Source organism: Saccoglossus kowalevskii, chromosome 3 (genome assembly GCF_978046115.1).
Source record: "Saccoglossus kowalevskii chromosome 3, keSacKowa6.1, whole genome shotgun sequence".
NCBI classification, from domain to species: domain Eukaryota; kingdom Metazoa; phylum Hemichordata; class Enteropneusta; family Harrimaniidae; genus Saccoglossus; species Saccoglossus kowalevskii.
In genome coordinates this window covers 32,282,075-32,296,998 of record NC_140643.1, presented here as the reverse complement: position 1 = coordinate 32,296,998, position 14,924 = coordinate 32,282,075, and the positions used below count along the sequence as shown (strand labels likewise).

Below are 14,924 nucleotides of genomic sequence, written 5' to 3'. Positions count from 1 at the left end.
ATATATTTTAGAACAATTTTCTTTTTAAAATGTGGATGAAATGTTTTGCTTTTTATGTATTGTTTTTGATTTGATAACTTTGAACTAAACAGATTTTCTATTAGCTTCAGATCTTGATCAAAGTTTGGCACCCAGTTCATAGGAGTGCTTATATTGATTTTCTGACATCTTGTTTTCTGTAAAGATTTTATTGGTAGGTTTGCAAATGTGTATCAGACTGCATTCTCTCCATGAGTTGGTTTTGAAACCCAGTATGGGCTTCTGAGATTTATTACAAGATAAATCATTTACTTCATTGAACGCATACAACAATGCATATTTCCACTGAGATCAGTGACCTTTGATGTGTATCACCAGTGATCAGTCAAGTAGAAACAGTCAAAATATTTTATCAGATTTTCTCAATTTTTGCATGATATTTTCATACAGGACATCTGTTGTTCAAACTCAGGGAAGACTTTATACTGATGAATAAGGTGACCAAGTTTGGTAAAGTTTGGAATAGAATTAGTAAAGTTAGTATGCACATAACAATTAACGCCGACGACAACGCCGGACAAAATTTTCCCCTTAATATACCTTTCCCTTCCATCTTTGATGGTACGGGCAAGGTAAAAACCAAAAGCATTACTTTGGTGACCAGTTGTCTATACATCTATTCTTGTATTGCAGGCAATCTTCAATTCACAATTATCTGCATTTCTTTTTAAACAAGCATTCATCAAAATGACAACATCCACATTAATATATACCACAATCAGAAAACCTTTCTACAAACATTCATCACTCTGAAGAAATGCAACAATCAGCATGATTTATGGCAAAAAAAGGAATTTTTAATATTTTTTAAAATGCTGTACAAATAAATTTGGTGTCTTTTTACAGATGTCGCGCATATTAGAAATAATAAATGTGTACAATAAATAATTTCTCACAACTGAGGTATGTCACCATCTTCAAACCCTCTTATTTGCCACCAATTTTATCCCCCCCCCCTCCCCATGTGTGTGTAGTTTTTTTAAGGCCTTTTCATTATTGGAAACTTATTGCAAAGAACTGCAAATACTATAGCCAACTATATACAAAGGGAACTAAACTGCCCAGATATGTCCAAAAGCGCAAAAATAAATTTCAGTTGTTTAACGCCTTAATTTATCTATCAACTTCTGCACAGAAGTATTCACAATGTTTATTGCAACTTTCTGTAATAAATATTTCCTTACTTAAAAAAAAACAACACTAGTATATATACTTCTAGGGTGTCATTTAAAAATGCAAGATAAGTATTGGTCTTGTACGAGAGCTGTCAAAAAATGGGATACATGGGAGTAAAAAAAAATTATACACCGTACATTCCCATGATCCTTAACCATAAGACGGCTGTGACAGTGTTGAGGTATACAAATAGCAAAAGATTATGGAGCAGGGCAATATTCTTCTGTCATGGTACCTATTGGTTTGCACTATAAAATTTATTTCTTAAAAAGAGCAAATAAAAGAATTTGTTTAAAAAACTTTCGCATTGTCGGCGGCATTAAAATTAATAGAAAGACTACATATACAGACTACGGCATTTGCTCTATTTAAAATGCTGGCGCTTAGATCAAATCTTGCATACCAAATCTTACATTTTTGGCACTTCTAATAGAGCAAATACAATACCAATAAAAAATGACCATTTATTAATTCACTTTGGCAAGATTGATTCATTAAGGTACATGTATTATTAAAGAGATGATCCAATAATCTTAAATATACTCTTTTACAATAGACTTCTTAATATTCCCTTAAATCTAATTGTTCAAGGCTTTCATAAGTGCTAATTCCATGAATACTGTTTTGTTTGAATGAAATATTGCTGTTAACTGATATTAGATTGATGCAAGATGCAACACCCATCATCCCCATCTACTGTAAATGGAATGACCCAGTGAGTCAAAAATAATATTATTAACACTGAAAATGGCAATTTTCTATTTTACAGGGGGTAGTTTGGTTTTGTTTTTTTTACTAAAAAAAGGGGGGAGTGGTAATCTTGATGAAATTGAATTTTCTGTTGCACCTGTGAAAGTGAAGAAATCTATGCAAAACAGAATGATCTAAAATATAGAGAGGGGTTAAGGTAGGGTCATTATTTAGAAAATTATATTTCATATTTTATTATGGCACTTGCATGAATCTAGCAATACCAGCATTTGATGACCAAATACCACTACCAATGAGGGCATTTGTGTAATACCTAATGCAGAGCTAACAAGATTCACAACATAGAACTTATTTATATTATACCAATTTGTAAATCAAAATGCAAAATACACTGGTTGAGTTGCGACAGATAATTGTACCGAGAACAAAAATAAAAATGTTTGATTCCTGCAACCAAAAACACTTTCATCCTCCAAAAGCTTTGAATCTGGTTGGTTGCCATAGTAACATTGCTCTTAAAGCACTATATAGAAAGATCTGAAATACTGAATATTTCAATTTATATAAAATTGTCTCCCTTCAGGGGATATGACATAGAAAAAATTTTCTTTTCAATAATTATTTTTCTGTACCTAAAAATATTGTCTTTAATTCTGCCAGCAGTTGTCCCCCATATACAAGAAGAAATATACATATATAAAGTTTCATAGAAGCCATATTTTTAAAACTGCACTTATTTACACGCTGCTAGGGCTTTCTTGGTGAGTTCTGTTCATTTGCGTTGGGCTCCTAGAGTCCCTTAGATAAGAGTCTATTGTTCTATGCGGTAGCACTCTATGTGATGGCACTGTCACAAATTTATCACCTATCTCCAACGGCGATGAATGCTGATGATTATGATATGTATGAAGTGATGAATTATGGTTATTTGGAGGTGTACTTGTAGCAAGGTGAGGTGAAGCACTTGTAGTTTCTGTGTGATATTCTGCAAATTAATTAAAAGAGAAAAAAAGAGCTCCCGGTTAGTGATGATGTAAGCATTTACAAATTGAGATACAAATGACGTTAGCCAGAAAATGAAAAACCCAGCGAAACTTTAGAACAAAATGTAAACCTTTGACAGCCCAAAGCACGAAAACATGCACTTTTCAACACATAAGCACAGTAATAACCACAGATAAGCCATGCTGAAGATATTATTAAACCTAAAAACTATGAGCTTTGGGTGCAAACTGACCTTGGGGAAACCTGGGGTATCGATGTAAACTGGTACCATTATAGCTGCTATAGGGAGTGTTCCTAGAATTGTCTGTACTCAGATCTAAGCCACTATCACAGCCTGGTGGCTCATTTTGGTGAAAAAGTTCTTGTATTGTTTTATCAAGCGCATGTTCCTCCCTAGGATATGGGTGTGTAACAACTGCATTATCCAGTGAATTATGTCCTGGGTATTCCACCGCATCCATCCGGTGAATATTGTCATGAACTGGCACTGTAATGTGCATTGGCGAATGCATTGGATTAACTGTTATATTGGGTGTAGCAGCGATATGAGGCTGCGACATTGAAATATTATGGTTGTATGATGGTAAACTTCCTCTCAGTGCAGGTATGCTATTTGGATCAGGTGTCCTCCTTTGCATTGGTGGACTTGGCATTCCCGGTATGGTTAGTACACTATTACCTAGAAGACAAGAATACAAACATTTTACAACTTGTACAAGCAATAAATGTTTGCAAGTTGCAAGATGAAATTCTGACACAAGTCAAGTGAATCTGCAAACAATGCACATATCCATTCTTCCACTATCATGAAACTATTAAGAATTGATACAGCATACTGCCAAACTGACGTGAATGTAGCTTATAACTAAATACCGCCGTTGATTCTTTAAAAAAAAACAAAAAAACATCACATTTCCCACTCTGGTAACGTTTTTGCCGCAATGTTACATGTATTCAAAACACATTGAGTGTTCCCTTTTACTTCACAAGAAAACACAGTGACCAGGCACATGCATTTCTTACTGGGGACAAAATCTCACACTTTGAACAAGTCTGTGCAGTTTAATCTCAAGTCATGCCATGCCAAATGTTTCCATTACTGGGCTGTAGGAATATACATCATCATTCACACCTGCTATTACCTCCCAGATATTCAAAATTAGGCCTGTATTGTGTAACTTACTGCAAAGTGACCAGCATGTTACATATGGCATATTTACCTGAATTTTCAGCTGGTGCCTGCACGTCTGATGTTAACGGTATTGTTTGAGTTTCATGCTCAGTGTCACTGGGGAATATTGCAGCAGTACGAATTCTAGACGGCAAACGGTTACCACCACCGCTAATTGTTCCTCCATACCTCAGTGAATCAGACTCGCTATCACTGCTCAAATTATCAGTCCTTCCTGAAAAGTTAATAAAACCAAGCGATTAGGCAAGATGCTTATATTGACATTTATTATTTTAGATATCATCCAACATTTTTTTTAAACTAAAAACAAGAACGACCATCAGGAATTGAAGAAGAAACATGATTAGTGATTAGATTTAGTGGAAAAAGTACCAACATTACATATACACGTGAACATAGAAAAATTTATCTTATTAACGAACATTGTTATAGACGAATAAAGAAAGTCGGACAAATACAAGTTAATAATTAATACAAATATTGTGCAGCTTGTCTAACCAATACACCATACGATACAATCCATTAAAAGAATGTCGCAAGGGTATAAAACTGTAAACACTAATAAATTTACAATTTGTCCCTCTTTTTCACTACAATATCATACCTGATATTGAGGAATTTGGTGGTTGAATGGCTGGTGACGAGTGCGTACTAGACTCGGCATGCAAAGTACCTTGAGAAGACGTATTATAAGTGGAACTTGGCAATTCAGGTGGTAATGTAGTTTCATCTACAAGAAATGAAAATAAATAGCAAATTAAAAGATAACTACCACATATTAAGGACACTATTATGACATACAATTTTATCACATGAGTTGAAATGTTCCTCAAAAAAAGGTACAACAAATAACACAGGTAGAGACAAAGTGAAAGAATGATGTTTTGTAATAGCCGATAATCTTTACCTGTATTTGTGGGTCCAAATTCTTCTCGTTTCTTCCTTGTTTGATAGATGATAATGACCCAGACCAGCGAAGTACCAACTACACAGCAAACCACTGCTATGATTATGATTCCTGTAGTTGTACTCTCATCATCCAACCCAAGTCCCCCTCTATTCTGTCCATTGGGGGCATTGGTATTGGCACTTACAGTCAACACTGCAGACTGTACAACAGTTCCCAGTGTATTGGAGATTTCACATGTATAAAGACCGGCATCACCCGATTCTGCATGCACAATGACTAAGAGTTCATTCTCTGAAGTAAAAAAATGTCTTTCAGTAATGTCTAGTGCATTGTCATCTTTCATCCATTTAATCCTGGGTTTTGGATATCCGCTGGCAGGGCATCTGAGGACTGCGTTCTCCCCCATCACGGCATCCACATCCTGCATAGGTTCCACAAATGATGGGGTTTCTGAAATAGAATTGAAATGCAAATGCTTACTAAACAATGTATAGAAATGTGGTCATCACAACACCAAAAACTCCCAAAAAAGTGAATATTTTCAATGCAGCTGTTATAAGATATTACCGGCTAAGCCACTTACCTAACACAGTTAATGTAGCATTAGAACTGATATTGCCAGCTAAACTTTGTGCCGTACATGTATAAACACCCATGTCTACTGGTTTGACGTCTATTATAAACACCACATCATCCTCTGGCATCATTCTCATTCTTCGTTCATTTGCTGCTGGGAAATCTGTACCGCCATCTTTGACCCACGCTATCTGTGGCTGTGGCTGGCCTCTGGCGGCACACTCTAGTCGGGCATTGCTGCCTGCTTTCACAGTGATATCTTGAGGAACTTTAATGAAGACTGGAAACACTGCAAGGCAAAAAAAAGTTAGTATGACAACACTTTCAATCTTTCAAGGTAAATTGGTTTTGCCACTTACCGTTAAAATCCTATTATAAACCGCGGCTTATATTACAATGTATCAAATACAAAATTGGGCTCAAGTTCGGGGTGCGGTTTATATTAGGGACATATTGCAATCACTAAATGGGTCATTTTTTCCCCCACATCACTCGCACAAAACAAACAATACACCGTACAATCTTTTGAATATAAGCGTAACTCCAATTTAGATGTCAGGGAAGAGTGATAAGCCTTACGTCACAAAAAAACTGTTCACATGAAAAAAAAATACTCTGTATATTTAATGTAATATGCATTTTTTTTATTTTCTTCGTAATGGAAAGTATATTTTGACAGGAGTTTCAAATAAAAACAAACATTAATGCATTGCTTAGTAGAAAATGATCATGGTACGGCACTAAAAAAGTACGGTACCGCAATCCGGCCATGCTTCGGCTCACAAGTGAATAACTTACTTGTTTTTGAACTGTTGAAATTGTTGAGTATTACTCAGTAGTGATTATAACAACGCACGAAAAATAAATTCGTTGAATTGTTATCAAATGCAAGTAAAATTCAACTTAGTTTCACCGTAAGCGAATTATTTCGGTCACATGTAAACGATTGATGCGACATCCGCCATGTAGTTTAAATGCACATGAGACATTACTTGACCGGGTAGGTCAAGTCGCTAATTAACCAATCAAAATGCTGGATGGTGCCCACGTGTTCAAATTACCTCAGTTCATTTAAATATGTTAATGACAGGTCACCGACTTCATGGTGAACGAAACCCGGAAGAGATTTACCGATAATGTAGTGCGATCTTTTGGCTTTGATTTCCATGGGAAAACGACATGACTTTTTTTTTTAAATCAAGAAATTAGTTGTTTTCGAAAGATAAACTGAGCATTGAAAAAGAATTTAACAGTTTTTCGGTGAGAACAGCTCATTGTCGAAAACTTGCGACACACTGACGTATTCATAAGGAGTATTGACAAAAGTTGTCACAAGACAAAAGCAGTTTCACTGCGTGTTTGACATCCTAACACTACTGAACAATAAAGAGGTGTGAATATTTTTAGGCACGTTGTCGAAACAAATGAATAGGATTAGAAACAATGTACCAGCTCGTTGAAACAAAGTCGGTCACGGTCTTGTTGAATTGGGGGTGCGGTTACTAATACTGTGGAATACTTTATTTTCGCTGGAATTCATTTTCGCTGAAAAGGTTTTTTGGGCGTTTTGTATGGAATTTATTTTCACTGATTTCTGATGAGTTTAATGTGAAATATAGGAAAAAAAGTATATTCACTGGATTTTATTTTCACGGAATCATCCCTTCAGCGAAAATAGCGAAAATAAATTCCAAGCGAAAATAAAGTATTCTACAGTAGGTACTTTCCATGTTTTCAATTTTTTTTGAGAACTCTTTAACACTGAAGCTGAAATCGGGGGTGCAGTTACTATTAGGTATGCGGTTTATAATATGATTTTAACGGTAAACATTGAGAACCAATTCTTTAAATTCCATGCTTTTTTTAACCAACTAACCATCTTAACGTTCATATTTTTATGCAATTTAATCAAACATATTGAACAGCACTATTTTTGAAACACTATGAAAAGGTTGAGAATATCAGTGAAAGGGTCAAGGGTCAAGGGTCAAAATTAGCATTGGCTGAATTCAAATAGAGCATCTTGCACTTAATAACTGACAAATCAACTTACCATACACCATTACTTTGGCTTTATCAGAATATGAAGGACCAAAATGATTTGACACAATACACTGATATTTGCCAGCATCCTCATCTCTGACATTCGGGAGCGTTAGCATTGTGATGAACTCAACCATATCTTCACTTGGCGCTTGTGCTTGTGTAGAAATATCGTAATCGTCTGTACTTAAAACCTAAAAAACAAAAAACGATAAATAATCAGATATTCATCAACAGGAGAGTTATCACAATTATTAACCATTTAAATGAATAACACTGAACAGCTATTTTGGTAAATAAGGACTGCAACCAGGTGCCATCATTTACAGCCTTGACCACAATTGACTAGACATAACTACCAATTTATAAGATACAAACCTTGTTATCTTTTTTCCATATAAACTGCATTGGTGAATCACTGCTACTTTCTGCCTTGCAGGTCAACATGACATCTTCTCCTTTCAGCGCCATGGTGGTTTTGGGGTGCTTTATCATTTTAGGTTTCGGAATATCCTCTGTAGTAAACAAATATATATGATTTAGCAACATCATCACCAATGATTTGATGTTAAGAATCTATTGTAGTTGCAACTACACAAATTATAATTGCTTCGCTAACATGCAGCAATCCCTTCATTTTTCACCATATGAGGGCGCCAAACATTAAATGACAGATCCAACTAATACTCACCACAAATGAATTTTTGTCCTTCTACATTGAGTATACTCTGCCCTTTCAATCGCTGTGGATGGGAACATTTCAAATCGATGGAATTCTCGTAACCATTACTTCGAATCCAATTTCGAATCCACTTTAGTTCGCAGTCGCATACAAGGCTTGTTGAATTTATACGGCTAAAATAAAACAAGTAATCAGATCACTGAATTTGTTTCTTCATATTTTACCGATAATGATATAAATCTTGTACATATTATGTTTGTGTATGTGCACGGTGAAACCATTTGTCATGAACAGTGCATGATGGAAAGAATAGAAATGTGACAAGCTTTTTAATTCCATCCTCTTAAACACGTTTTAACAAGTCAAAGTCACCTTCCAGCTAGGATAATCAAAATTTAGACTTTAGGAAATAAGGCAGAGTGTTGGGACAATGGAATACTTTTTATACTTACAGTTCTTTTAAATTCTGCATATTAACAAATGAATCCTCTTCAATACTAGTCAGCATGTTGTCAGATAGATCCCTACAGAGACATAATACAATAGCTCAGCAGGTTTGTTCTAAATGCTATTATGAGAGGTGTTAAGCTCCACATTTAATCCATTTCACCATACATACACATTGCTTTACAGATTCCCTATTCATTATATAGCTTTTATGCAGTCCACGTCAATTTCCACTGCTCTGGTGAGAGTCCCCGCCAAGTCACAACTGTTTGGGCTTAACAAAGATCACAGTTTTGGGTTCCTCTTTCCGCCACCTGCGATGTAATCACTTTCAAAGCCACTACAGGTGGTTTAGGTTTTTGTTTCTTTAAATAGCTCGGCAACAACTAGAAAGTGTAATAAATAGGCAGCACGAGATTTTATCCAATCAAATATGGAGAAAAATCAATCTGTAGATCTGAAAGAACAGTAAATACTTACAAGACTTCAAGTCCTGAGAGACCTGTGAACGCACGTTTATGAATGGACATAATTTTATTGCTAGCAAGACTGAGACGATGGAGTGCTTCAAGACCAAGAAATGCACCGGTTGTGTCTTCCACTGTCCACGAAATATCGTTGTGGTTCATATCACTGTAAAATAAGCAACATGTAAATTAAAACACAAATTAAATATTGCCGGACTGAGCATCTTAGTCGGTTTGAATGACTGGATAAAGAATCAACTGATCTGATGAAGTATTTTCTATATTAAAGCAATACTTACAGCGATTCTAATGAACTCAGTCCCATAAAGGCTTCATCATCAATATTAGATATCTGATTGTTTCCCATATACAGATTCTTCAAGGCCTGAAGATGCTTAAATAAATTGGTTTCCAGACTGTTCAGCATATTATGACTGAGGTCAATTTCCCATAATTCTTTGCAAAAATCCCATCCATCTGCCTCAATACTGCTAATTTTATTATGACTCAAAGTGAGTTCCTGTAATGTTGTCAGTCCATACAGCCAACTTTTCCGCACCACAGTAAGGTTGTTGTTATCTAAATGTATATTCTGAATTGTGTCCAACCCATAGAAGGCACCATCCATTAATTCGGAAATCCCATTGCGCTTCAGTCGAAGAATATGCAAATTTTTCAATCCTTTAAAGGCAAGACTGTCAATGGATTTTATTTTATTCCGACTTAATTCTCTGTAAAACACAAAAAAAAAAATCATTTATTCACACATTTGTTATTACTGGCATACAAGATTCATTTAAATGACCTCTGTCGTCACAATCAGTCATGTTCGATGTTACTTTTACAACGCATGTAAAATGCATTGTTTACAAAAAATTCAAAAAGTGCTTTACAACTGTGACATTTTAAAAAATTCAATAAAATAAGATACTTACAAATATTTTAAATTTTCTAGAGGTTCAAAAACTTTATCTAAATTAGAGATTTTGTTTTTGTTCAATTTAAGCCATTCCAGTGTGGTAATGTTATTAAAGCACCCAGGTTGTAGAGTTGTGATTTTGTTATTGTTGAGGTACCTGCGAAGAAAAAAAAAAAAAAAAAAAAAGCAATCAGAATTTAGGTGTTAAGACGAAGAGTAAAGGTCTCGTGAACAGAGAATGAAAAATTGCTTTTGCTCATACCGTATCCCTTTCAAGTTATTCAGATGTGCTTTTTTCTTTTGTGAGGAGACAAAAAAATAAACAACGCTTTTGTCCTGCAAATGGTTAAAGGGGGAAATAGCCTCGGGGGAACAAGTGTTAAAATGTCGCTTTTTTCACAATTGGGTCTCACTTTCACAAAAGAAGTGCCAAAAGTACATCAGACACAATCCTTCTTGCATAGATCATAAAGCCAAATCTTCTTTTTCTAGCTCCATGTACAAATCAAGCACACTTATTAGCATGAGGAGCTAATATTCTGGTCAGATATTGACGCAAACAGGATAGAAAGTTGCAACAAAGTCTGATGTTAAACAATAAGCAAGAACTTACAGCTGATGTAACATATTTCTACTTGGAAAAGAGCCACATTTTAATTCTTCAATTTTATTATAATTTAGATCCAATTCTCGAAGTGATGCGAGTCCATCCAATGAAGTTCCAGAGATGTCAATGATGTTGTTGTGGTGCCTGCAAAGATTAGAAATAAAAAATCGTTAAAAATCATTTTTTTTAAAGTAACTGATTGGCAAATTTATGTAATGTATGCACATCAACAGCCCGCAGTACCTGGCTTTGAATTAATACCATAAAGCATTTGTGAGAAATTGAAAAGTTGTCAACTTGCAGCAGTTCAATACTTCCTCATGCCAGAAAATAACAATACAAATGCCTATTATATATTAATTTTCTACAATACGTGTCCCTCCCATCTGGTGACAGTTTTCAACATCATTAAGCACGAGTTACTGTCAATTGACATTCAACTTGAGTAACGACACAATTCATGGGCACGAAATGTATAGAAATTGCTACAACACAGAGTTACACACACGCGTGCCAAATGGAGATTTCAATACATCTTAATCCCAGCAAGAGCAACAGCTACATCTATCAGTCTTTCATGCTTTATCACAATCCATTTTTGACAGATCTAGTCTATAAATAGACCTAAACACGAAACTTTCAGTACATTGTAATGGGTATGAAAGACAAACTATATGAAAAAATGACTCTATACAATACTATATATAATGGTACACAGTTTATGAATACCCAACACATCAACTAATTTTGCTAATTTCCCAACCTTCTCTTGCAGAATGGACTATTCATTTGGTACTGATGAATAAGACTACTGATTGAGGTGTGTATTTGATTTGAAATGGAGTTGTTGATTGTCTAGTCTATCTTATCAACCACACTCCAAACACATGGCGTGTTTTAATCCCCTGGTGAGCTGCACATGAGGTCATACGCTGACCCCACTATCCCTAAACACTGTATCACAAAGGTATTGCTGGCATTTCAGTGCAAAGAATCGAACAAAAATAACTAAATCTTATCCTAGAACACTAAATAAAAACCCTGTATATTTTTCATTCAACTAAATAACTACTTCTGGTTTCCTCCGATCAGTTAACTTTTTGTTTTACAAGTTGAAAAGAAGGTGGCCAAGAGAATAGTGCCAGTGCAAATAAACAGCATCTTACTAGAGTTTCTGTAGTAGACATTCCTTATTTTTAAAAAATCTGGAGGTCTCTATACAAATAACTCATAAAGACCACTTCAAGTAGAAAGCAAATAGGAAGGCAGCAATTCACAAAAAAAATAAAGTTAGCAGTTCCAAGGCTCCACCCATACTAAGTATTCTTCAGTCTTGGCAAACATTTAACCCAATGAATAAATAATGTCTTATTCACACTAAAAAAAATTGCACATTTTCTCTCTGTAATATCTGTAAACACTACAGACATGACAAGTCTACTGCCCTCTAGCACCTATCTCCTTAGTCGACTTTTGTTGTCACAGTCGGCTATGTTCTGCTGCTAATTTGCCTGCTCATAAGGCTGTAGTCGGTATTTGACTTGGCAGAGTAATGATTTTCAGATGTGCTAAACAGTAATGGAATGAGACTACTGGGCCTTTGGTGAGCAGCATGGGTTATCATCCTGGGTGTCCACTCATATCGGGTTTCATCTTGAAGTGTGATTTATGCATTACCCAAATGAACAAGGTTGTGCATTATACTGTGGACACTAGTGAACTCCTACACTATCTAAGGTCAAACACTCTAATTGCAGGTCATGTTTTGGGGGGGGGGGGGCTGTAGATATCTTGTAAGAGCTGCCATTGCTGTGCTATTAAATAGCTGTAAATGCCATGTCTGGGAAAATACATTATTAAATCTTGAAACAATGCGTATTATTTCAATTGAAATAAACGACGTAACACTGTTTAATTAAATACAATTTTCATCTTGCGCATTAACAATAGAGTGATAAAATGCAAACAGGATGAGTAAGCGGTGCTTACTATATACCGACACCAGCACAACTTATTAGATCTCACAGAAACTCCATCCATAGGCACTAATGCAGAGTGTCACAATTCGTTTCATTTGCCCACTAACAAGCACACTTGTTTTGACTAAGACATACTTAAAATAAATCTACTACCCTTCCTCGGCTGTCAAATTTAACTTTTCAAAATAAAAATTCTGAGATTTGTTTTGTTTTTCTGCAAGGAGATTTTTGCTGGTAAACCATGAACTGTAGCAAGGAAAAACAATCTGCTATAGTTCAATATTCAATTGGTTTTATACCTAATAAGCTAATCACAATTCAGACAGCAAGCAGTATGGATAACCGCTGCGTAAATTACAAGCCTGTCCTATAAATTACATAGCTTCATTAGAGTGAAACGCTTCCCCTCAACCAAGGAAAATTGGCAACATAAATCTCCATGTTCTGACCTGAATTTATCATCTCAAACAAGATGGCTGCCTCCAGAGAGTATTTCTAAGGATATGTGTTCGGGGATTTAATTCCCAAAGCCCCATTTGCGAGTAACAGACCATTTTTCACTCATTTTAACATGTCATGTGAAATTGTGCTCAATTTAAAATCAAATGCAAGCCCGCTGGCATCACAGTCGTACAAGACACAGTAAATGCAGGGGAATTTTGGGGATAAATAGATTAATGGTTCATCAGCCCAACCCCTAACATTATCAATTACAGCGCATAACATACAAATACAATATTTAACTCTGTGTCACTGTCATACATCAATGTATTGATACAAAATTATTTGTTACAATGATCAAATATCATAAAAACGACGTTGGAATTTAGTGAGAACTTTTTGTTGACCTGTAATGCTGTTTTTCACATCTTGAAGCCCACATTTCATGAGTCAGACATGGTCTACATCTGACACTGCGTTCGTGCTTATTGCGTGAAAAAATGGGTCATTATCTACATGATATTTGTTTATTTTCACATTTATGTGGTGCCTCAGTACTGCAAGTAATGACATACATATGTTGGCAAGTTTTAAACAATGCAGAGGGCATTCCACATATTTGATATGACTAGTATATTAAAGATGCGCCGCTTCATAAAAATAAGAATTCAGCATACCGACATAAATTGTACTCCATACCACCATTTTTAATCAACTGATTGAAGTTTAACATGCAACCAGATTTTTTTTTTTTTTTTTCAACTCAAACTTAATTTAAAATATCATGAGAGGAATCCGAGTTAGAAGCATTTATAAACGAAAGCATTCAGGAATAGAATTCTGAAGATGTATGATGGATGGACTTACAGATAGTAAAAGGATTACTGTCAAAGATGTCTTCATAATTATATTAGTCACCGAAAGGAATTTTTAACCAACAACTTAGTGAGATTTTCCCCACAAGAAGAAGTTAGAATGCAGAAAAAGCAGGACAAGTTGGCTACACATGGAGAGGGTATGACTGGTATTCATCAGCAGAGTCATTTTTGCAACCAGATATCCCTTTGTTGGCAAAACAAACCAGTTTTACGGCTTTGCCCTTTCCTCCCAATCAAAATAGAAATAACTATTTGTATCCCTCTCCAGCGGAGTTAATTAAATTAACATAAAGAAATGATGTCCAATTGTTGGGTTTTTAAAATGAAGATAAATTTGGGCCAAACATTTTTAATACAAGAAGCTTTCATCACATAAAGTTAATAGCAAGGTCTTTTGGTGGATTCCAAGGCAAGCTATAAATATTTACACTTTACTGGAGTGTAAAGGTCCTGTATAACAGTTCTTGTTGTTCAGCACATAGGCACATGCAGGCCACGATTCAACTCTTTGTTTTTTTTTTAAAAGGACAAATTATCTCAATTGATGTATACACATTCCAACTGACACTGGCTGGCCTCCAAGTACGAAAAAAATGTATATATTTTGTTCTTACTAGAAAATCTTTTGATGACTCGTGTCATGCTCCCCGTAATTAAAATAAGGAAGTCACTCCAGCAAGAGGTGTAAATATCAGACAAATGATAATGTACGTAATAGTGCCAACTTGTAGATAGTCAATGTTTTGGTTGACTATACATTTCTGTCTTTTGTGTTTTAATCAAGCAATGATGGCCATGTAAAATGTCATAAAAATATACTTATTAACTTGTGGGAACCATGAAACAAATTTT

General features: G+C 35.3%; 1 protein-coding gene across 2 annotated transcripts in view; it reads right to left on the bottom strand.

Moving 5' to 3' along the window:
- Positions 1–814: 814 nt before the first annotated feature.
- LOC100367668 (uncharacterized) overlaps positions 815–14,924 on the bottom strand; it is a 36,119-nt gene continuing 22,009 nt past the window's right edge. Inside the window, exons 6-19 of one of the 2 annotated variants that reach the window (XM_002734023.4) lie at positions 10,781–10,918; positions 10,184–10,324; positions 9,548–9,979; positions 9,262–9,414; positions 8,787–8,858; positions 8,344–8,507; positions 8,031–8,167; positions 7,663–7,846; positions 5,617–5,898; positions 5,031–5,483; positions 4,728–4,853; positions 4,152–4,337; positions 3,164–3,610; positions 815–2,911 (exon numbers count right to left, since the gene is read on the bottom strand). In XM_002734023.4, the coding sequence (XP_002734069.1) occupies positions 2,664–2,911; positions 3,164–3,610; positions 4,152–4,337; positions 4,728–4,853; positions 5,031–5,483; positions 5,617–5,898; positions 7,663–7,846; positions 8,031–8,167; positions 8,344–8,507; positions 8,787–8,858; positions 9,262–9,414; positions 9,548–9,979; positions 10,184–10,324; positions 10,781–10,918 (3,163 nt within the window). In that variant the 3' untranslated portion in view covers positions 815–2,663. The remainder of the gene's footprint in view (positions 2,912–3,163; positions 3,611–4,151; positions 4,338–4,727; positions 4,854–5,030; positions 5,484–5,616; positions 5,899–7,662; positions 7,847–8,030; positions 8,168–8,343; positions 8,508–8,786; positions 8,859–9,261; positions 9,415–9,547; positions 9,980–10,183; positions 10,325–10,780; positions 10,919–14,924) is intronic. The other variant, XM_085497059.1, reaches the window with a different exon arrangement.